Here is a 25203-nt window from a genome sequence, read left to right as displayed (position 1 = left end):
TCCCACACTGCTGTCAGCTGCAGCTCCAATTCAATCACGAGCCTAGTAACTTCCATATGCCATGGGTGCAGCCTTAAAAAGACATGTACACACAAAGACATGTTGAGAAAAGATACTAACCTTGAATCCTGTACCCTACAAAATCATCTTTCAAAAGTAAAGGAGAAATAGACTTTCTCGGGTAAAAACTGAGAGAATCTGCTGCCAGCAGAAATGCCTGGCAAGAAATGCATGAATAAGCTCTTCAGAGAAAAGGAAAATGAGATCGGTCAGAAACCTGGATCAACTTAGTGAAAAGAGGAGAAGGAATCAGTGAAGATAAAACAAAAACTTTTATTTTTCTTATTCTTAATTGGTCTAACAGATAATAGTTTGTTCAAAATAACAGCAATAATGTACTTGATTATGTATACACATAAGCTTATGATTGCTTACGAACAAGTGAAATGAATCACAGCAATAATACAAGGGACAGGACGGAGGACCCAGGAGCATTTTATTACAAGGTACTGGCACTGCCCATGAAGCAGTGCAGTATTACAGTTGGCCCTCCAAATGCATGAGTTCTGCATGTGCAGACTCACCCAACTGCAGATCAAAAATATTCAGAAAAAAAACTGCAGAAAATGCCAAAAAGTGAAACTTGAACTTGTTGCACACCTGCAACTATTTACATAGCATTTGCATTGTATTTACAACTATTTACATAGAATTTACATTGTATGAGCAATTGTAAGTAATCTAGAGATGATTTAAAAGTACATGAGAGGATGCGCATAGGTTATATGCAAACACCAAACCCTTTTATGTAAAAGACCTAAGCATCTGTAGGTAGATTTTGGTACCTGTGAGGGGTCCTAAAACAAATCCCCTGTGGATACCAAGGGATGACTGGATTTGCAAGTAGACTTGGATTGCTTGAAAATGTATACTGCAAACTCCTGGGCAACCACTTAAAAAAAAATACAATTTATATGCTAAGGAAAGAGAAAAAATAGAATCATATAAAATGCTCAGTTAAAACCACAAAAGGCAGGAGTTCCCATTGTGGTTCAGTGGTAACAAACCCAACTAGCATCCATGAGGACTCAGGTTTGGTCCCTGGCCTCCCCCAGGGGGCTAAAGGATCTGGTTTTGCTGTGAGCTATGCTGTAAGCAGACAGCTCCAGCTCCAGTGCAACCCTTGGCCTGGGACCTTCCATATGCCATGGGTGCAGTCCTGAAAAGACAAAAATAAATAAACAAATAAAACCACAAAAAGCAGTAAAAGAGTGGAAGACAAAATAGAAACACTGAACAAAGGCAACAAATAAAAATCAGCAAAAACATGGCAGATAACAATCCAACTACATTAACAATCACTTTAAATGTCAATGGTCTAAATAGGCCAATTAAGACAGAGATTGTCAAAGCGGATCAAGAACCAAGACCCATGAGCTCCCACTGTGGCACAGTGGGTTAAGGAGCCAGGGTTGCCACAGCTGTGGCACAGGTTGCAGCTGCAGCTTGGATTTGATCCCTGGCCTGGGAACTTCCATATGCTACAAGTGTGGCTGAAAAAGAAAAAAAAAAAAGACTCAATTTTACACGATGAAATCTACTTTAAATATAAAGACCCGTATAGAATAAAATAAAGAGATGAAGATAGATTTATCATACTACTGCTAATTAAAAGAAAGTAGAAAGTGCTATATTCATTCCTAACAGACCAGACTTCAGAGAAAGAAAAGTTATCAGGGATAAAGAATGGCATTACATAATTATAAGGGGTCAATTTTTCAAGAAGACCTAACAATGCATATGCACCAAACAACAGAGCATCAAAATATATGAGGCAAAAACTGATAGAACGACATACAAGGAGAAATAGATGGATTCACTATTGTAGTTGAAGGCTTCAACAGACCTCTATCAGAAATGGACAGATCCGGCTGGCAAAAAAAAAAAATCAGTAAAGATACTGTTGAACTCAACAACACTATCAATCAACTGGATGCAGTGGACACCTGTAGACTACTTTATCCAACAGTAGCGGAATATACATTCTTATCAAGCTCCTACGGAACATTCACCAAGATAGACCACATTCTGGACCATAAAACACACCTTAATAAATTTAAAAGAACAGAAATCATACAATGTCTTAGATCACAATGGAATTAAACCAGAAATCAGTAATAGAAAGACAATTGTAAAACCCCAAAAAACTTAGAGATTAAATAGCACACCTCTAAATAACACATGGGATCAAAGAGGAAATCTCAAGAGAAAGTTTTAAATATTCTGAACAAAATAAAACTGAAATCACAACTTATCAAAATCTGTGGGATGCAGTGAAAGCAATGCTTAGAGGGAAATTTACAAGATTGAATGCATATCTTAGTAAAGAAGAGAGGTCAAAAATCAATAAACTAAGTTTCCACCTTAGGAAGCTAGAAAAAGGAATAAATTCAATCCAAACCAAACAGAAGAGAAAAATAAAAATGAGAGCAGAAATCAATGAAATTGAAAACAGGAAACCATTAGAGAAAATCCGCAAAACCAAAAGTTGGTTCTTTGAAAAGATCAATAAAATCCATAAGCCTCCAGCCAAGCTAATTAAAATTTACTAGCCCTTGGGATAGGACTAGACGTTTGCCTCCTATTGCTAATCAATATGAGACAGGAGGACAAAAACACTAGCATCATTTCCTTTCTTTCAACCATTTGATCAATTAAGAAAAACCACTTCCTAGTGATGAGTATCTACCATGTGCCAGACACAGTTTTAAATGCTTGGGATGTATCAGTGAACAAGAAACACAATAAATAAGTAAACTATACAGTATATTGGAAGGTGTTCAGTGGAAAATAGCATAGAGCAGGTTAAGGAGAGGAGGAAGAGTTATGAGTAATCTTTATTTTGTTATGAATGTCTGTGTTGCAAATACTTTCACATCAGCTGACAGAAGATGTGCTGATAAGAGTTAAGTTTACATCACACTGTTGAAGTTACAAGATGGCAAGAGGGAACATCACCCAAGGACTTTGTACCCTCTTCTGGGGCCAGGGATGGCACGTGGATGTGGTTACATATGCTGGGTAACTTTGTGTTAGGTGGAAGTAGGAGATTAGGTATGGTTTAAGGAAGGGGATACGAGAGCCAAATTGATAAGGGTCAGTTTCATGTGTCACCTTGGCGAGGCTGGGGCGCCCAGCTGTTCAGTCAAACACTAAGTGTTCCTGCGAAGGTATTTTGTAGATGTGATTCACGTCTATGATCAGCTGACTTTCAGGAAAGGAGATTATACTCTGTGATCTGGAAGGTCCTCATCCTACAGCTGAAAAGGCCTTAAGAGCAGAACTGAGGTTTCCCTGAGAAAGAAGAAATTCCATCGGTGGACGTCAGCATCAGCTCCTCCCAAGAGTTTCTAGTTGGCCCAGCTGCCCTACAAATTCTGGACTTGCCAAGTTAGCCTCCACAATCACATAAACCAGTTCCTACAATCCTTATATATCTCTTCATATATAAATAGTCTACTGGTCCTATTTCTCTGATGGAACCCTGACTGATACAGGCAGCCACATAGAGAAAATGACACTTGAACAAAGACTTGCCATTGGTGAAGAAGTTGCCCCACACACGTGCTTGGGAAGATTAAGCCTAATGTGTGAGGGGAACAGCATGGAATGCGGCTGGATAAGAGTGAGCAAGGTGGAGAGCAGCAGAAGAGGAAGGAACTTGATTAACCAAAAGAAGCAGTAGGGACAGGGAAAAGTGCAGACGGTGGGCTGAAAGGTCTCTTTATTGTTCTTTCTCTCATTAGATGAGCTCATTTATCATCACAGAAACGATGCTGCCATCATCCAAGTGTCTCTCCTCTCACATGATACAATGAATGCTCCCATTCCCACTGCTGGCAGAGGCTCTGGACTGCCTCGGGGAGATCTGTGGTTAACTCATTCGACATTTGGTGCCCCTATGCAGAGCACCCACTGCCAGCTGCATCACATTGGCGGTTTCTCCCTTAGGGATATAGGAGCCAGGAGGCAGGTCACAAAGTGCCCTGTCATCGGGGTGTGGATGGAGAACGGACTGGCCACCACCAGGCAGGGGGACAGCTAAAGCTGTCATCTTGGAATAAGATGTAATTTGGTACGTGGAAAGTGTGTGCTCTCAACTGGTCCCACCCTGGCCTCGTTGGAAAAATAAAAAACAAGTATCACCAAAGGGAGATAATAGCAATTTAGATGCAGAACCACCAGAGACAGATAATAATAACTAAGTCTGGTCAAACACCTTGTCCAGGCTTCCCAGCCTCTCATTAGTCCCAGAAAAAGCAGGAATACCACTGCCACGATTTTTCCTTACTACAAAGGTTATCAAAACAACAGTAATTGTAAGTATATTTATTAACCTGGAAAGAGGTTCACAATTATGTAAAATGCAGAAAAGGCAATACAACCAACTTAAATGTACACATTGGTTCTTAGCTACGCCTTGACTTCATTGACATGTGAAATATGTGTTTCTTAGGCTTCAGGAAATAGAATGTTTCTTACACGCAAAGAAAAGTTATGGCATTAACTTAACTATAACAGTGTTACCTGGTTAGTGGGATTCTAGGTGATTTTTATTTTCGTCTTTCTGTTTCCTTATCTTTTCCTATACTGGTACATATTGCTCAAATAACAAAATTATTGATGGTTTATAAGTAAAACATCCTACATGTATACAGGCACTTCCAGCTCCTCTCCTCCTTCAAAAAAAAATCAACTGACATCTTTAAGAGCTGCTTGCCGTCCCTTTTACATATGGAAAGTACATAGCTGACAAGAGCTAAGAGTCTGACCCGAAGTCACACATGGTGGTGTGCAGCTCAGCCAGGATAAGAGTCTGGGGTCCTGAAGGTCCCTCCCAAGCCAGCACACTCACCTTGTACCATTTTCTCAGCCCACGGGCCCAAGGGAAGCGAGGCTTCAGCTGAGCTAAGCCCTTGCCCTCACCTCTGCCAGACGGGAGTGCTTGTGGACGTTCTCGCCTTTCTGCACGCTGGGAGCCAGCTGCTGCAGGACCCCTCTGCTGCTTGTCAGTGCTCTGGTCAGCCGAGCAAACTTCCCCCAGCCTGGAGCAGGTGGAAGACAGAAGAGACAAGTCCAACCAGGTCCCAGAGGTGCACAGACACCTACCCCACACATCGCCCTGTCAGAGGCAGAACCCCCCCCGCCCCGTCCTCCTCCTCCGCATCCATGAGTCCCTCGGCCATCCTCAAAATCAGGACTCGCTGCTCAGAAGTGCACCTTGACACGCTCAAATCTGCACAGGGATGTACTTTCCCCTTGCCCTTTCACCCTATCCTAATCGGAGCTTGGTAACGTCGGGAGGGCAGGTCTTAGCACTGTTTTACGTAAGTGCCTTGGCAGCTAAAAAGTCTAGAACCCAAAACCCTCTGACCCAAGCCTTTTCTGCCAGGTAATACTAGGCAATGAAGATGTTTCTCTGATTTTGTGGCATAGGCTATTCCCAAGCCCCATGTCCTCAGATCCAGCAGAGACCAAGCTGGCTCTGGATTTAAAATGACTAGACAAGCTAGTCACATGGCCAGTCCATGCATCACATTCTCCAAAGTCAGGGCACAAGGACAGGAACTTAATCCCTGGGTAGATGCAGAAAACATACTGGTGGATTTTAGTCTGCTACGGGATGGGGAAAGGACAGGTGGGGGCAGAGAGGTCCCCTTAAAACTAGAAACAAAAAGAGTCAAGTACTAAACTTGGAGTAAAGAAATCAGGATACGAGTCTCATCTCTGCCCCCAGCTTGCTGGCGATCATCCACAAGCTTTTTAAGCTTTCCGTGCCTTAATTATCTCATCTGTAAAGTGAAAATAAAATACTCTACCTGCCTTAAATGCAGGGCACCTTTTCCTGGTAAAACCAAGTGGCTAAGTCTAGTGGGCTCTGAGTAATGGGTTAAAACAAAGGCTGTCGTGAGGCCTCCTTGGCTCTCTGGACAAGGTCTTTTTCGAATCCAGACCACTCTACACTCCAAAATCTAACATGTACGAGTGATCTTTACTAAGAATTTGAGTTTAAGAATTTAAGGTGTAGAATTTAAGAATTTAGAGGTCCCCGAAAACAACTGTCCATTCCAATATCCAACATGGCATATGCATGAAGGTTTGACCATGGCCATTGCTTCATGAGACCCCTCATGAAGTCTGCAAGGGTTCCCAAAACCGAGCTTGGGGCTAGGGGGGACGAAAGACCTGGATGGGGGGTAGACAGCAAATAGGGCAGGCAACTATCTTTACATGACAGCTAAAAGCAAGACTAAGCAATTTTATTTTTTGTCCTTTAGAGTTTAGTAGTCAGCGCCTTGCATCAGAAATCTCAATTACCAAATTTTACCCTGGAGCACCTTTCCAAGACAGACTGGGAATCCAGAGGACAGTGGAGTCAAGTAGATGAATGGCCCTTTTTTTTTTTTTTTTTGCACAACTTTTAAGAATCATGATCTGTATAAATTTTTGTCAACATAGCAAGAATAGAAAATTGGCTCCTTCTTCTCTCATTCCAGAAGTTCTGGGCTTTAATAAAAGATAGTGGTATTTTCATCCATTCTGATGCCATTAAGCAGAAAAATGGGACTTGCTGGAGTCAGCTTGAAAAGAGGTCCACAGTGGTTGGGCTGTGGGGGTCCCACTGATAGTGACAGGAGGGGACAGCCCAGGTCTCCAGGGGTCTTTGACATCTTCCTCAAATGGGCCATTTATGAAAGTGCTTGCCAGAATTTGCTTGAGTGAACAATGGACTAGGATTTTTTTTAAGTCTTTTTCAGAGTCAGGCTCTCCTTCAGCCCAAAACAAAACTGGAACTGAATTCTGCAAAGCTTTTCATGAGGAGCAGAAAGTACATTTTTCAATCAGGGAGAAAACAGCTGTACACGGAAACATCAGCAAGGGCTCTGCAACCCACCCCCACCCCATGCTACTCACACCTGCCACCATCACCACCACCACGACCTGGCACCTGGCACCAATAAGAGGGAGGCGGCAGGGCAGACATCCCTCATCCTGCCTGGCATGGCCCAGGGCCATCAGATGACATAGAACAAAAAAGAAAAGAAAGAAAGAAAGAAAAAGAAAGACCCCTGGACCTCAGGCATTTTCCCCCAGGCTCTGGCGAGCCCCTCACTCTCGTCCTGATTCTCTTTTCAAGAATGAGGCTCTTGAAGGAGCCGGCCCTCGGCGGGCTGAGTGGAGGGCACAGGAGGGTGAGTGAGTGTCGGATGGGAAAGGGACAAGCAGTGTGAAATACTCCATCACACCTCGAACAGGATGGGCAGGCTCAGTCTACTCCAAAGGCAGGCAGTAAGTTCTTTCCCAAGTTCCACTCCCACATTATTGTCTTTCTGGACTCGAGACACTTTGTAATAGGAATCATGCTGAGCCAGATGAAAGAGCTTCATTCAATCACACACACACACAAAAGGAAGTTCCCACGTGGCACAGAGGTTAAGGATGTGGTGTTGCTGCAACTATGGCACAGGTTCAGTCCCTGGCCCGGGAATTTCACATGCTGCAGTGCAGACAAAAAAAAAAAAATTTCATTCAGCACATATTAATTTTAAACATGACTACTATGTACCAGCACAGTGCTAGGTACTGCAGATACTAAGATGAATAAGGTACAGACTCTGGTCTCAAAGAGCATGCGCTCTAGTGGGGAAGACTGAGAGATTCTTTTAGAAACATGATACAGTAAAGCTAAACTCTACAGCAGATGAGTACAGGATGCGATGACCAAGACTGTCCAGAGAAGGCATATTCAGTCCAGGCTGGGCAATCACGGACAGCTTCCCAGGGGAGGTGACACTAGAGCAAACTTTTATTTAATTATTTATTTCATTTGTTTCTTTTTTGGCCACCCCATGGCATATGGAGCTCCCAGGCCAGAGATCAGATCCAAGCTCCAGCTGCAACCCAAGCCGGAGCTGCAGCAACGCCATATCCCCCAACTCACTGTGCTGGGCCGGGGATCAAACCTGGGTCCCAGCACCCCGAGATACCACTGATTCCATTGTGCCACAGTGGGAACTCCAAGAGCAAACTTTTTTTTTTTTTTGTCTTTTGTCTTTTTGCCATTTTCTTGGGCCACTCCCGAGGCACATGGAGGTTCCCAGGCTAGGGGTTGAATCGGAGCTGTAGCCGATGGCCTACACCACAGCCACAACAACGTGGGATCCGAGCGGTGTCTGTGACCTATACCACAGCTCAAGGCAACGCCGGGATCCTTAACCCACTGAGCAAGGCCAGGGATCGAACCCGAAACCTCATGGTTCCTAGTCGGATTCACTAACCACTGAGCTGCAACAGGAATACCTCCTAGAACAAACTTTAAAAGGTGAGTAGGAGTTAGCTGAACTCAGGAAGGAAAAGACTGACATTCCACATGGAAGAAACAGCACCTAGGGAAGCAGAAAATCATAAAATAAGGTAATACATCAGCGAAGCGTAAGACCTTCAAAATGGCTAGATGCATGGAGCATGGCCTGGAGAGAGGAGGAGGAAGAGGGAGGCCTGAAATGACGCGAAGGAGGCCATCCGCGGCCAGATGGAGAAGAACTCAGGTGTAAGAACCCCAACAGCAAGTTCAGAAACGTGAACTTCGATTGAAAGCACTTCAGTGAGGAAGGTTAAGTATGGCGAGGGCATTTTCGGGCAGAGTGGCACTGTGGATAGGGAGCTAAGAAAAGAGAAGGGGGTCGACGGAGAGAAGACCCGTCAGAATCCAGACAAGACACCATGCGGGCCGAGACCAGGTGACAAGGGGAGCCTCGAGAACAGCTGCAGAGGTAGAATCAGTGGCCACAGAGAGAGGGAAGAGGCAGTGCAGGTGGCCTGTGGTCCCCGGTTTGGGTGACTGTGGTGACAGCCACGCAATAAGATTAAAAGCACAGAAGAAAAGCAAGTCGAATTGAGAAAGACAGGTACAGGGTATCATTTACGTGTGGAATCTAAAAAAAAAAATGCAAGTGAACTTATAAAACAGAAAAAGACTCGCAGACATCGAAAACAGACTTACGGTTACCAACAGGGAAAGGTAGGATAAATTAGGAATTTGAGATTAACAGATGCACGCTAACTACATATAAAACAGGTAATCAACAAGAATTTACAGCATTGCCCAGGGAACCAAATTCACCATCTTGTCATAAACTCTGATGGAAAACGATCTGAAAAAGAACACGTATAGGAATCCTTTTGCTGTACACCTCAAACTAACACAATCCTGTAAATCAACTATCCTTCAATAAAAAATTTTAAAAACCACAGAGGAGAAGCAAATGGGTTTGGGGGAAGAGAAATGTACCATTTGGACAGCAATGTCCCTTATTGCAGAGCCGTCAGGAAAAACATTCCTGGAAAATGTGAATTTGCTCTTGTCCAAAAGGCCAGCTGGGAGAGACGAGCCCAGTGAGAATCCAGCTCAGGATGACCTGGCCTGGGGGAAACCACACGATCATTTGCCACGAGGACAAGAAGGCAGCAGCTGCAACACCCTCGGCCTTGAAGGAAGCCTTTCCCTGATACCACCCTGCCCCCTACCCCGCACGACTGCCCGCTCCTGCCCGTGTACCCCACTGCCGCAGGCGGACTCCCATGCCATCACTGACTAGGCTTCACTGCGTGTATTTGCTCACCTTGGCACCGAGGAGACGGTGCCAAGCAGGGGCTCCTGGTTCCCTGAGGCCAGAGACCCCAAAGACATCCCGGAGTGTGTACACTGAATGCACGTGGATGAAGAACTCTTTTCTCTATGGTTCTCCTTCTGTCCGGGTTTCCAAGGGGCATAAACTCCCAGAGGATAAGCAGCCCGTTTTACAGACTCTGCTAAGTTTTAGGAGGTATTTCTGCGCCCATCCAACAACTATAACCCATCCAGGAGCTCAACGGTGAACGGAGCGCAAGTGAAGAAACCTTTAGCTCAGGGTTCTTCCAGTTCTGTCATAAATGCCACCACAAGGCAGGCAGAGGCTGGGGTGTGGGTCAAAAGCACCACGTGATCAGGAAAAATGAGAGGAGGGGAGCAGGAGGGGAGGAAGGACTCGAGGAGGGGCGCCCAGTTTGCAATCCGGCAAGCAGCCAGGAAGGATTTCCTGGGTCCTTCACCCTTCCCAGGAAGGACCCTGCTGTCCCCCGTGTCCGAGCCCACCCTGGCTCCTGGCCTCACCTGGGAAGAGTCCCCCACAGGCTGTGTTAGGGTCCTCCCTTGGCCAGAAGAGATGGGATGAGATGGAAGGCCAGCTGCTCCCAGGGAAAGTCCAGAGACACTAGAGGGAACCTGCAGGGAACCACGCCCGAGTCACCCTGAGGAGGCGCTGCGGCCGGGCTTGTCCCAATCTGAGGAGTCTCGGATTCTCTCAGGGGCGTGGGTGCCACAACTGAACCTCTAGCAGAAACAATGGACACAGGTCCACCGATGCCCAGGTCACCGTGGGACCCTGCCTAGGTCTCCCCAAGGTTTCCTCCCCAGACGTGTCCCTATCAAGGGACAAATAACCAAAACATCTAGGATGGCTTCTTCAAGCAGCAGTCACTGCATCCTCAGCTTTCAGTCACCCGACGGATGGGCAGAGAGATAACGTGTTAATACGGAGGGGAGGGGCCGGGCCTTGTATCCATCCCTCGCTTTCTTGCCAAGAGCACCTCACACACCCACGGCGGAGGCAGGCAGTTAGAACAGCTTGTCAGAGCCTTCAGCCCTGAATATTCTCAATCTCTGGCCTTTAAAAAATCTCCTCTGGAGTTTTACATTCCTTTTTTTGTCTGCTCTTGGCTCAACTTTAACTCGAATTTGGAAGTAAATCCATGGATCTTTGAAAATGCATTTGCTCCTTCGAAGTGAGATTATCCGCTGAGGTACGAGAGAGAACACGGATGACTCATCCTCTGGTGAACAATGCAGAGAGAAATCTCTGAGCCCCCCGCTCGGTCTCTTCTCTACCCTCCTGCCCACGGTTCCTGGCTCTGAAGAGAAGACGGGACAGAGAAAAACACCTTACAGCCTCCTCTCAATTATCCACAGTAACAGAAAAGCAAGAGATAAGGAAACCCCCGGAGCATCATGGAATCTCATTTCAAGCAAGAATGCCCACCTACAATCTCCTTCAGCCTTTAAACACACACACACACACACACACACACACACACACACAAACACACACACACAACCAGAGCTGTTATCAAACAGCAGACCCCTGCCCCCTGTGCCATCTGCGAGCCTGTGAGCAAGGGAAGCGTCAAAAGATGCACAGGAAAGAGGAGGTGACGAAGTCAGGAGTCTGGACAGTCCATGAAAAGGGTCATGAGAACTGACATATTAGATGAAAGATGCTCAGGGAGCATCCTCGGGACGCGGCACATGTGCCTGGAGCTCAGGGCTGAGGGGGAGTTACTCTGTGTCAGACGCTAACAGTCTATGGCCAGTGCTCCCATCCATGTGTTTCCCCCTTTGTGGGCTGTTTGTGGGGAAAAGTTAGGCACAGAGTGGTTCTGAAATCACCCTACTTCCAAGCCCCAAAGCTAGGCACGACTTGGATCAGAGAAAACCAAGTCATTTTAAAGACAATCTGAGCATAAGTGACTTTTTAAAAAAAGACAAATCTAATGATAGGAATACATCTTACATTGCTATGCCATAATCTCTGGGGTTTTCAATTACCTACCCTTCTGCTCCATCTCCAAAGTGAATTCCATCTAAGCCTGGGTTAGCTTAAGACTCTTGAGACTCTTCATGCTAATCGAGGTGCTGCCCTGAAAGCCCGGCCAGATCCACTGCAACCTCACAATGTGAGGATGTTTTTATGAAAGGTCAAATCAGGAGAATAATGAGGCCACACGGTAGTGCATTTTCCACCCAGACGGGACCCTTGCAGCCAGAACTGCAGTTTATAGCCTCACAACTAACAAGGCCTGGAGAATCACCACGCTCTTCCACCCTAAACAGACTGATATAAAATCTGACCTCGTTCGAACAAGCAGACCACCAAAGCAAAGTGGGTCAAGGGCACAGTGACATGACAAGTGGGAGAGTCTGCCACAGCCCTGGGGAGGGACAGGCTTATAAAGTCAGGTCTTGGAGGAGACATTATTGCAATCCACGAGCAGCTTTCCAATACTGAGGCTAAAGTGTGTGTGTGCGTGTGTGTGTTTTAAATTTTTAGGAATCAAGCCATGTATTATTCCTATTTATTTCACCGACAAAGGGAATTATTATCTGGTTCCCTTGGCTAACAGGGAGTAGGTAAGTGTATATATGTGTGTGTGTGTGTCTGTGTCTGTGTGTGAATACACCAAAACTCTTTATCAGCAAGGGAAACGCATCAGTGAGGCAAGATTAACAACGTGGAACATTTTATTCCTGGAAAATAAACCTCAGTGAGTCACTCTACTGTCTCTCTTCCTGCGGGTTTCCTGAGAGCCACATGCAGACACCTAGGTGGCAGGTGGGGAGTGTTCTGGGTTGACAAGGCCTTTCCCGCTAAACAAGCCTTTCCTGTCCATCACCTGAAAACGTTCAGCAAAGACGATGAGAAAACATCCTGATTCAACCAAATCACCTAGTTCTCATCTTTCAGAGAAAACCTGCAAAGGTGTCAAAATATCCGATTACCTGTAAAACACTATTTAGGAGTTTACCTGGTTAAAAAAGCCAACGGCCTTTCCAGATGGTAGTAAGGTGACAAGGATGAGCCTATTGCTAGGTGATACCTACCGCACTGAAAAGGCTTCAAGTCAGAACCTAGAAATGAGGAGCTCCCGCTGTGGCACAGTGGGTTAAGAATCTGACTGCAGCAGCTTGGGTCGCTGCAGAGGCACGGATTCGATCCCCAGCCAGTGCAGTGGGTTAAAGGATCCAGCACAGCTGCAGCTGCGGCATGGATCACAGCTATGGCTTGGATTCAATCCCTGGCCCAGGAACTCCCATATGCCACAAGTGCAGCCACTGGGGAAAAAAAAAAGAAAAGAAACTAGAAATCAGGGAAGCCCAAGTCTGCAGGAGGAAAAGAGACTTCAGGAGGCTCAGACTAGTTGAGAAACTTTACATCTGCTGAGTCTTGAAACCAAAAGGCAGGCTGCATTTGATTTCTTGAGCTATAGCTGGTCAAATTAAAAAAAAAAAAAGAGGAGGCACTGGCATACACAACACTTTGCTCTGAGCCTGACAAATGTGCGTGTCCAGATGAGGGAGGATTTTAAACAACCTCCAAGCACACGGCCCCTGAGGGAGACTCAGGTCATGCTCTTCATTTCCTCCTCTCCGGCCACGGAACACTCACGCCTTTGTCACCTCGAGGATAACACGCCCCAGCTGGACTCTCCCCCGAACGCTGCTCTTCGCTCTCTGCTGCATCTCAGGAAACTGCAAGGAGCTGGGTCCTCAGGTAGAGCTGGAAAGTCAGCCGGGGGGCCAGGAAACCCTGCCACTCGAAAGAGCTCCCGGCCTCCCGGTTACCTTGAGGGGGGGGCAGAGAGAGTCCTCTGACACCTCCTAACCCCGAGCCTCTGGGAGTAACGTCGTCGGTACAACCTGATGACCAGACGTCTTCAGAAGGGGAGTTGTTCTCGAAAGCCCAGGCCATCTCCTTCCCCAAGTCCCCCGTGTTATTCACGTAACACAAGCAGGTGATGATGGCTGAGACGAAGGCTGACATCTCTGATCCCAGAGCTGATTAAGTGACCCACATGGGAACGTCAACAAAGACACTGGCCTCATGAAGACCGTATTTCAGATGAACTAAGCAGCCACAGACCATTCAATCAACCACCGAGGTAGAGGTGTACTCAAATCTACACGCTTGAGATGCTAGAACTTAGTCAAACCAAGGAAGTTTATAGGTAAATACAATGAATGCGGCCATGACCTGCCTCACCTGGGTGACTGGCAACTGTCATGTGAAAATCTGCAAAGATCCTGACGCCACCAGAGGTGCCCAATGACCTCCTTCTGTCCACTGGGTAAGGGTTAATCTACAAAGGTGCAAAATTGATTCAAACGCCTTCCTAGCCGAAGCGTTTTTCCTTCCTTTCTTTTCCTTCAGTACATTCCAGAAGGATACAATGCTTTTTACCCAACACAAATTAAAGTTTAAACTGTGATCCTTGTGCAGAGATCACCTTGGCAACCTCCAATTCTCTGTACCCAGAGTCACACTACAGGCCAAAAAAGGCATAAAGGTATTTGTATAAATCAGAATTACAAACCTTTACATGAATCATCCTCAATTGGCTGTTTGAAAGCTGTTATGTCACTGAAAGTGCAAAGAAATAAAACCACTTTATCCTGTTCGTTTCGAATTGGAGCAATTTTCACAAAGAACCACACAGGTGTCCCTGAAAGAAATATCAAAAGGTTGGTCAGTAATTTGCATTCTCATTTGAGGGCCTATGGAAGCAAAGACTTGGGAGTGAACAGGGACACATATTAATTCATGTTTGAAATGGTTTCACTCCTTCAGATGCTGGAGTATTATCCCATTCATTCTTCTTTGGGTGGAATAAAAACGTTCACAGTAACCACTTAGTGGGGGTTTTCCTCTGTTCAAGTAACTTCGTCAGCACAGATTTCTTAACCCTTGCAAAACAAATAGAAAACAGGTTGACAATCCCTTCTGATCTTATGGAAGGAACTAAGGTACAGAGACCTAAAGACTTTCCTCGGACCACGCAGTGAGCAGACAAAGAGGAGGGGCCAGTTGGGGTATCGCCCACCATGGCCAGCAGGCCATGAAACTCAAAGTTCCATTGCGAAGGGGCCCGAGTATCAAAATTCAGTTTGGGAATCCATCAATTTGGTTCAAATGCTCCATTAACCATGGCCTAGAAGCTATATTTCTAAGTCTCTCTCCCCAAAACAAAAATCCCAAAGGTCCAATACTGTGGCAAGGGACACACACTGAGGACAGAAAAGGATCACCACAGTGGCTCTCCCAGGTGGCCCTGGGCTTCCAGGTGGCTTTGGGCTGGGATTACTTAAGGCTTTGGGAAGCTCGGTGAATGTGTTTCAACTTCCAGTCCTTGCTCCTGAGCTAAAACGGGAGATAAATGAGCTCTTCCCAAGCACTGCCCCAAACCACAGAAGGAGAAGGTGGGCAGGGCTCATTTAACTGACTTCTCAGAGTGAGGGCCCAACCACATCTGCGCACAGGCCGTCTCTGGCTTCCAGAAAAAATAAGGAGAACAAACGAATGTTTTCCACCTATTGAGGACATCAGAGCAAGATGCACCGATCTCCTCTGTGACACAAAACTAAATGGGGCACAAGGCAGTGGTCTGCTCACCCCACCTCGCTCTTATCTCCCACTTCCAAAATCAACATCAGACGTACAAGAATTGCATAACTACGTGCTGAATTTTGCATAACTGGGATAAGACTATACATACTTTTATAACCATTTTCAAATTAAAGTACAGTAAATATTTCTCCATGTTGTTCAGTATTAGAGAAGCTTTCCTATGCATCAGGCACTGGGCTCAGCATTTTACATATATTGTGTTATTTAGGAGGCAGAAAACAAGCACCTCACTCAGTCTTGGAGGTGGAAATAGATCCCCAAAGACCACGTGGGTCTCTCTACCTGCAATCACATCAAACTATACTGTTCAACACGGACAGACAAACATCTCTGATTAACATTAGAGTAGCCAATTTAACTTAATAACAAGTTCAGTTATCTGGCTACACCGCGTATTCATATGTAGGTATGAATAACCCTACAATGTGCAGACAACGAGGCAGCAAATGGATCAGAAAGGAATATGTCCTCCTTCAATGCTGCTTATATGCTTGTTCATAGTTCATGTGAAACCTCTATCCATTCCCCTTCCCTTTTCAGCGGCCAGTTTCTGGTATTTCTGGGAGACAAATACCTTATATCACCTTAAGAAAAACGTGTTTTGAAAGAACACATCCACCTTACAAAAAAACCACACACCGCATTCCAAGATCAAAAACCAAAACAAAAAAAAAAAAACCCTGTGCTCTCTGAATTACCCGCTGGTTTGGGAAGGTCTCTGGCACAGTTGCTTCCAGTCTCCTCCTCAGAACCTGTGGGATTTTAAACCGCTTTCACTTAAGCAGCAGAAAACTCAAAAGAAAGCATCACAATAACTGAGCCTACATACACCTCTCAGTTGTACCTTAGCCGGTAAGGCAGAAAATTGTTTTAAAAACCTTTTCTTTTGGCTTTAAAGAAAACTTTAATATTCTTCCAGCTCATAAATGCATATATTCCTAATTTATCAAACTAGTAATAAATCAGATGAGAGGACCCCCCTGCAGGCTGTAACCCCAGGAGCCTCGTCTGGCTGGAACCTCCGGAACCACCCCCTTCAGAGCTGCCGCCCAGGGGGCCACCCACTGCACTGCACCAGCTGGGCCTCATGCCTGTGAACTTGGGCCATCTAAGCTTGACGACTACTGGGACTGATGGCACTAACCCACATCTCCAGATGACAAGACCCACTTAGTCTTAGTCATAGTGGAAAGACATTTTCATTTTACCACAGTTCAAGTTCATCTGGAGCTCTGCCCCCATTTCAACTGGCCAATCTGTTTAAAGCTTCGTGCTTCTCTCCACCAAACTGTGCCCGTTGTTTCCTTCCAGAAATGCTCCCTTAGTAAACATATGCTACTCTGACCATTCCTTAATATCTAAATACGTATCTTGTGCCAAAAACGTATAAAGTCAGTATGTATGGCTTTAAGAGTTCATCTCCAGCTGATCACTTGGGCGTGCTGAGGGTGGGAACCCCCTTTTCCCACAGCTGGTGTTTCCCTGTGGAGGGACATCTTTCAATGTAACACTCCAGGCGGTTTCCCTGGGTTGCAATCTGGGGGCAAGAATTGGACATAGGCAGCCTGGCCACTTCTCCTCCTCTGCTTTCTTAGAGATTAGTGTGCCTTCTGCTCTGCTTCCCCATCCTTTCTTTAAATGTTACGGGGAAGGTCAGAGGGCAGGAGAGATGGCTGGCAGAAGGAGAAGCTACGGTTCTCCGGTGTCACCTGTATGGGGTGGGTAAGTCCATCTGATTCTAGGATTCACTTTTAGACACTCACCTGCCCACAGATATAAACCACATTCTCTAGGATTAGCTTTATTAGTCATAGAGGTGCTATTTTAACCTCCATTCGCCTGATTCCTATATCCCTCTCAATTGCTTCGGATCACAGGCGGAGAAAGAACAGGCTACATACTGGCCCCCCAACACCTTAACAGTTGAGAACTGTTTCTTTAGAGAGATCACAGTGCACCCCAAGGGCAAGAGACCTGATCTACCTCTTCTGTCTTCCGGCCCCGCACCCCCATTCTGATGGCATCCAATGCAGTGGTAGGCACTGGGTCACACAAGGTCGCATCCAGGAGCCCCCGGCCTGCAACCGTGAAACTCAACAAGCTCTAGGAATGCTTGCTGGGTTTCAAGGAAAGAAGTCCCACTTCCAGTGTCTCCACAGTTACCTGCCTCTCTCCCAGATAATCACTAACCAAACAATCTAGCAAAGCAAGAAGAATGGGCTTACATTTTTCCCTTTCTGAAATTCTTCCAAAAACGAACAAGAGTCCCTCCTAGGGACCAGTCATTTCAACCTTTCACTTCTTCTTAAGAGCGAAGCATTTTTAACTAATGAAACATTACTCAAAAGTCTCAGGATATGAAACAGTTCCTTCAAGCAAACATGAATCACTCAGAGCTGAAGCCCCCCCACCCCAAATTTTCCCTTACACCCCTCTGGATGTACCCAAGGATATCCAGGAACCCTTTGGCTCCATTTAAATGAAGCCTGCCAGGAGGCAGAGGCCTCCTAGAGCCCAGATTCTGCAGCTTGATCCATTCCATCCAGATATAAAAGAGACAATGAATGCACAAATACTCACACACACACACATGCAGAAACAGGAGGAATTTAAAATTCTACTCCTCACCCAGGTGGTTACAGTGGAAAAAGCAAGTATTTAATGTCCTGTTTCTACAAAAAGAACAGGATCAATGATAAATTTTCTTTCTTCTTCTTCTTTTTTTTTTTTGGCTTTTTTAGGGCTGCACCTGCAGCATATGGAAGTTCCCAGGGTAGAGACTGAATCAGAGCTGTAGCCGTCAGCCTACACCACAGCCATGCCATATCCAAGCCGTGTCTGCGACCTACACCACAGCTCACTGCAACACTAGATCCTTAACCCACTGAGTGAGGCCAGGGATCCAACCCACATCTTCGGATACCAGTCAGGTTCATAACCCACTGAGCCACAAAGGGAACTCCAAATGATAAATTCTATATTAAAGGAAGACTCCTACACAAATCCAGGAGAAACACATCCCACAGATGGCAGAGGCTGCGGCCGTTTGCTGGCTGAGGATGCTCAGTGCAGGGCGGGGCCGTTCTGGGTCAGGCTCTTCCTCCTGGTCACTCTGTGACAGTCATCTCTTACAACCTACCCTTGACAACCTACCCCGAGTATGGGGTTGCTCAACCACAACAGTCAGATAACAAAACAGCAAGGCTCAGATGTATGAGTGCGCCGGCCCCCAACCATCTTCCCCCTACCCCAGACCTCCTCTCAAGAACTCTCTATAACCAGGCAGCCAGGCCACTTTCAACACCACAGAATGGACCAAGCCACTGTGACTGGCTCTTGGGAAGGGCTGCATGTGCTGCGGCCATTCGGAAAGGTCAAGAAACTAGACTAGAGAATGGCAGTCTGTCCCAGGAAACAGACCGATGGATCTGGAGTCAGGTTTCCTAAAACAAATAAGTGTAGAGAGGATAAGAGGGTGTGGCAGGAGTTCCCATCGTGGCTCAGCAGAAACGAATCTGACTACCATCTATGGGGGAAGCAGGCTCGATCCCTGCCCTCTCTCATGAGTTAGTGATCCAGCCTTGCTGTGAGCTGTGGTGCGGGTCACAGACACGGCTCAGATCTGGCGTTGCTGTGGCTGTGGTGTAGGCCAGCACTACAATTCCACTTCGACCCCTAGCCTGTGAACCTCCATATGCCACACATGCAGCCCTAAAAAGACCACTAAAAAAAAAAAAGAATGTGGGAAGGGATGGGGGGAAGAAGAATGGCCACTGGCCGTTCGAATATCTGATCAGAACCCCAAGCCTATGTCTTCATGTCTTGTGTGCTTTGGCCGCATCACTACCTACTCTCAGGAACTGCTTCCTTACTTGTAAAATGGGGATAATAGACCTGCTTTAGAAAGTTAAAAGGTCTGATACATAAACAGTCAAAACTATTACTTTTCTTTCTTCCTTCTAAATTCCTCACCTGTTCAATCTCACCGCAGGGTGTTTAGATGACTTCAAAAGGGACTGTATCTTAAGGCGGTAATGAAATCCCAGAGCTGTCTCCACTTGTTCACAGAGAAAAGGGCGGGGCCCAACCATAACAAGGGAAAAGCTAGAAAATTCAAGGCTTAAGCCTGAATGCAATTTCAATTTGATTGAAGAGCAAACAAACAAAACCTAAATAAATGGAAAGAGTTATATTGTTTGTAGATGAGACTATTCAATTCTGTAAGATGTCAAGCCTCCCCTTTTAAGATATGAATGTAATGCAAGTTCAACCGGAATCTCAATTGTTCTTCTTTTTATTTGTTTTTCTCAGAGCAGGATGAATTGAAATTCAAACAGAAAAATAAAGGTAAAGGAACAGTCAAGAAATTTTTGAAAAGAAAACTAATGGCAGGGACTACATACTATAGCAATTAGGAGCCATTGACACAACCCTAAAACAAGGAACAATGAGAATAATTGTATCATTTATTGAGTACTTACAGTGGAGCCAAACCCTGACACATCATGGTTTACTTTTCCGAACCTTCTATGAGGTGGAATTGCCACTATGATATTATCTCCATTTTAAATATGGGGAACGCAATTGGGAAAGCATTTTAACAATCCCACATAGCTAACAAATTACAAAAGGATTCCTAAAAAAAGAGAGGAGAGAAGTAAACCCATGAATGTGTAAGAATTTAGCACATTGAAAAAGAGCATTTCAAATTGGAAAGAAAGAGCTGGATGATAGCAAATAGTGCTACACAAGTACCAGAAGGAAAAATGAAAGATATTTTTATTAATTGGGTAAGGAGACAGCTCCCTAAATAATATAAAGCTCAGAACCATAAAGGAAAAGACTGACATTTTTTTACTTCTATATGCCATTTAAAAGGTCTTTAGGAGTTTCCGTCGTGGCGCAGTGGTTAACGAATCCGACTAGGAACCATGAGGTTGCGGGTTCGGTCCCTGCCCTTGCTCAGTGGGTTAACGATCCTGCGTTGCCGTGAGCTGTGGTGTAGGTTGCAGACGCGGCTCGGATCCCGTGTTGCTGTGGCTCTGGTGTAGGCCGGTGGCTACAGCTCCGATTCAACCCCTAGCCTGGGAACCTCCATATGCCGCGGAAGCGGCCCAAGAAATAGCAACAACAACAACAACAACAAAGACAAAAAGACAAAAAAAAAAAAAAGGTCTTTAGATACAAAAAAAATATGAAAAATAGTTTTCCATATGTGTGTGATCTAGGGTCAATTTCCCTTACATATAAGCAGCTTCTACTACAGAATAAGTAAAAGACAATCTGTTTGGAAAATAGGCAAAAGATGATTGTTTTCCTGTTAGATTTACCTCCAAAACTGCACTGTCATCTCCTCAAAGGCAGAGTCAGTTTCTTTCTTTTTTTTTTATTTTTTTTTAATTTTGGGCTGCACCTACAGCATGTGGAAGTTCTGGGCTAGAGGTGAACAGGAGCTGCAGCCATCAGCCTATGCCACAGCCACAGCAACTCCAGATCTCAGCCACATCTGCAAACTACCCCACATCTTGCAGCAATGCCAGATTCTTAACCCACTGAGCAAGGGCAGGCGTCAAACCCACATCCTCACAGACACTGTGTCAGGCTCTTAACCTGCTGAGCCACAATGGCAACTCCCAAAGTCTGTTCCTTATATCTAGATCTCTTTGGCTCAAACCCATAGGCCTGCAGTAGGTAATCAATAAGGAGCTGGCCAGGAGTTTCTCCTTTGCTCTAAGCTGCCTTTCCCTGGGCTTCTCTGCCGGAGATGCTGATCCACAGCACCCAGACTGGAGCCACCAGCCATGTCAAGGGTTGTGGAGTCAATCACATGCTAGGAAGTGTTACCTAAAGGGGGAACTGCTTTGACATACTTCCTGACTTTCTTGTTTGAAAAACGGAAAGCCCAACTGGCCAGCACAGAAGTGGCCACTAGATTTTAAAAAATAGAAAAAAATCAAAATAAAACCAAGAACTGGTTCTTTGAAACAGAATAGAGAGCCCTAGAAATGGCAAAAAGACCAAAAAAAAAAAAAAAAGAGCAGATCCTCTCACACAGTTGTCCTCACAAATGGTAAAAAATTAGAGGGAGGAAAAAAAAAACAATTTATTAAGAGTTTATAAAGGAAATCAAGGAGTTCCCATCATGGCTCAGCAATAAACAAACCTGGTTAGCATCCATGAGGATGTGGGTTTGATCCCTGGCTTTGCTCGCTGGGTTAAGGATCAGGCGTTGCCGTTAGCTGTGGTGTAGGTTCAAGATGTGGCTTGGATTCCGAGTTGCTGTGGCTGTGGTGTAGGCGGGTGGCTACAGCTCCCATTCAATCCCTAGCCTGAGAACTTCCATATGCCACAGGTGCGGCCCTAAAAAGGAAAAAATAGAGAGAGGAAGGAAGGGAGGGAGGAAGAAAGGAAGGGAGATGAGAGGAAGAGAAAGGAAGAGAGAGCAAGAATTAAATAGAACATGTGGCAAAGAATCTGAACAATTAACATAAAAAGGTAATTTTAAACAGATGTGAATAGGAAAAGTGCTTCAGTCTCACTAGCATTAAAAATACTCATTAAACAAAAACAATGTAATTACAAGCAATCGATCATTTAAAAGTTGCACTATTCAATGCTGGAGCAGTCCAATGAGTCAGACACAATCTGCAAGTGAACTTGGAAATGGGTTCAACTCTGGAACACCATTTGGCAAAATGTCTCAAAAGGCTTGGTTCACATTCTTTGACACAGTAATTTTCAACTTCTAGGAAATATTTCAGGATGTCAACTAATATCTTTGCAAAAAAGCATTCACCTCAGCATTATGTTTAATAAAAAAAAATGTAGAGCCTCATAAATATCCAACAATAAAGACCGTGTGAATAAAATTCGTTCTAAATTCCATGAGGAGTTTAAATGAAAAGGATATTTTTATGATAAAAGATGAAATAAATGTATGATTTCAAATTGTATACATGTCAAGGTCTCAATTACCCAATAGATACAAGACAAAACACCAAAAAGTTAATAGTATAGACACAGTTTTCCAAGACTTTGGAGTGATTGTTTTTCTTCTCTAAGCCTTCAGGTGTGTTCTCCATAGTAAAAATGCATTCATTTAAAAATCAGATCCAAAAAAAATAACATTCTTTTAAATGATGACATTTCACATTTCAAAATCACAGGGATGACTCTTCCCCCATGGGTCTTTGTATTGCTTTAAAATGCTAAGCGTTTCCATCTATTGAACTACAAATGGTGACAAGAGGAGCAAACTCTGCCATCCCTTCCCATCCATCCCTGTTCAGCCTGCTCCTCCAGGTCCACCTCTGGTCAGTTCAGCCACACGGGCCTTGCTCCTTGGCGCCAAAGTCCTCACTCTGAATCACGCTTCTGTCGCTCTTGGTAATTATCAAGTTCCGCTCCAAGTCATTCAGCCAACACTTATGGAGCTCCTGCTCCCTACGTATACTTGCCGGTCAGTGGGTACCACTGGCAAAGTCCCCACACTCAGCCTCCTCTCCTCTCTCCCCTGGACAACCTCTGCATCTCAGCTGCCTCTTCCTGATCCTTCGCTCCCACCCCATCCCCAGGGCCCCAGTCGTCCTGCCGTTGTCAAGGCGATTCCTGACACACGCCCCACTTCCAGTCTCAAATGCTGAATTCCATCTCCACACTCCAGTGGAGTCATCTTTCTGAAACGAAAATCTGATTATCACACACTCAGCCCCGTTCGAAACCCCTCAACACCTCTCACCCCACCTTCCCCACTGCCTTCGCTCTTACAACAAACTCTCAACTCTTGAATGGGGCCGTGCAACCGGCCCTCCCCACCCTCTCCAGCTTCACCGGTGACCCCTCGTATCTTTATAGATTGATTTAATTACTCCACGAGTTCAGGTGGAGCGCTTTCTGGGTCAGGTGCCATGCTGGGTGCAGGGGATCCAGCCATGAGAGGTCAGCCTTCACTACAGCTGCCTTCTGTCCTTGCTACGCAGACTGTGCTACGGGGACCAGCAGCATCAGCATCGCCTGGAGGAAGCTCAGGCCCTTCCGCAGACCTCATGATGTGGTTTGCTCTGCAGGTGACTTCCCGTACATGTCAAAGGCTGAGGATCCCTGCTTGTGTCTCTTGAAACTTCAGGGCTCCCTCTCTCCCGCTGCCTCCTCCCCATGCCTGTCATCAGCCCAGGATACTCTCTGTCCTTCTCTCCACCTGACCCCCATCCATCCTTCAGTTTCAGCCTGGATTTCCTGCCTGCTAGCAAAGACTTCCTTCCCTGATCTCCGAAGGTGGGGTTGAGGAACAGCCCGTATGGGGTGGGGCCATCAAAATACTCAGAGCTCCACACTGTGGATGCTGCCCTCCCACCCTGCAAATGCTGTAAGAGCAGAGGCTTGTCACAGCCATACTCCTAGCAGCAGGCCTGGCGTCTGACAGGGTACTGGTAGACCTCACCTTACTGCGCCTCACAGACACGTCGGATCGTTTCTACAGGTGGAAGGTCTGCGGCAACCCTGCATCGAGCAAGTCTACTGGCGCCATGGCTCGCTTCACGTCTCCATGTCACAATTTGGTAATTCTCGCAATATTTCAAACCCCACCCTCACCGCACCAGCAGAAAGATGATAACTCACCGAAAGCTCAGATGGGTGGCTAGCATTTTTTAGCAATAAGTAATTACTTTTAATTAAGGTATATACATTAGGGTTTGGGGGTTTTTTAAGACATAATGCTATCGCACACTTAACAGACTACAGTAAAATGTAAACGTAAGTTTTTGTCATTTTTTTCTCTTGGGGGCTGCACCTGTGGCATATGGAAGTTCCCAGGCTAGGGGTGGAATCCAAGTTGCAGCTGAGGCCTACACCACAGCCACAGCACTGGATGCAATCTACACTGCAGCTTGCAGCAACACCAAATCCTTAACCCACTGAGCAAGGTTGGGGATTGAACCCACATCCTCACAGACACTGTGTTGGTTCCTTAACCCACTGAGCCACAATGGAAACTCCTAAACATAAGTTTTGTATGCACTGGGAACCGAACCCACAATCTCTCTGAGGTATGCCCGTAGTTGGTCAATAAAAAGCTCTTAGGGGAAAAAAAAGCATATAATTTGGTACAACTGTAAACTTGCCAGATTTAAAAAATAATTTAAAGTTTCTAAATTCCTCCAGAGACAGTGGGATTTGGAGGAGTTGGGGGCAGTGAACAGGTTCTTGGGAAGAAACCAACGCTACATGCATCAATTTTTGCTTCATGTTTTACATACAGGCTGAGCCTTGGACGGAAGCCCTGCTCGCCCACCGGACAGCTTTGTGTGAACTAGAACGAGAAGTTCCTCCCTCAGCACAGATGCCGTTCCAAGCCAGGGGGTACCAAGGACTTAGCATGTGGTTTCCTGCTGCTTCCTATCACAGGTGTAGCCTGTACCACCCCCTGTGGTGGCCCTGCCTTGGGCCCTCACTTAAACCGACCCAGTCTGGTCACTTTGCAGCACAGCAGAAATCAACAGAACTTTGTAAATCAACTACACGTCAATAACAAAAAAATTTTTTTTAACTGACCCAGTCTGGACATAATGGCCAGCAAGCAAACACTGGAAAGCAGGTCCCGTCTCTGTGTGACCTCAGGCGAGCATTTACCTTCTTATACAATGGAGATAAGTAACGTCAGCCATGCCTACTTCACAGGGCTTAGAGAATCACCATGTTTAAAAGGAGTGGAATCAAACCTTCTACCAGCGAGTGTATTTTCTAACATCAAAGAGTAAAAGGTAAAAATTACATGTGACCACAATCGCTCGTGAGCATGCCTCATTATCCCCTAGGAGGTATAATCTGGTCCCCAGGCTGATACGCCCCTCTGGAGACTGGCATG

At 45.6% G+C, this 25203-nt stretch overlaps 1 protein-coding gene across 1 annotated transcript in view; it reads right to left on the bottom strand.

Annotated features, from left to right (window-relative positions):
• The window catches only part of KCNH1 (potassium voltage-gated channel subfamily H member 1), a 375464-nt gene that overhangs the window by 313516 nt on the left and 36745 nt on the right, over positions 1-25203 (bottom strand). The window contains 2 exon segments of the mRNA XM_021063876.1: positions 4987-5105; positions 14248-14376. Of these exon segments, the coding sequence (XP_020919535.1) occupies positions 4987-5105; positions 14248-14376 (248 nt within the window).

Source organism: Sus scrofa, chromosome 9 (genome assembly GCF_000003025.6).
Source record: "Sus scrofa isolate TJ Tabasco breed Duroc chromosome 9, Sscrofa11.1, whole genome shotgun sequence".
Classification (NCBI taxonomy): domain Eukaryota; kingdom Metazoa; phylum Chordata; class Mammalia; order Artiodactyla; family Suidae; genus Sus; species Sus scrofa.
Note: the sequence above shows the minus strand (reverse complement) of the source record. Positions and strands in the feature narration are given on the sequence as shown.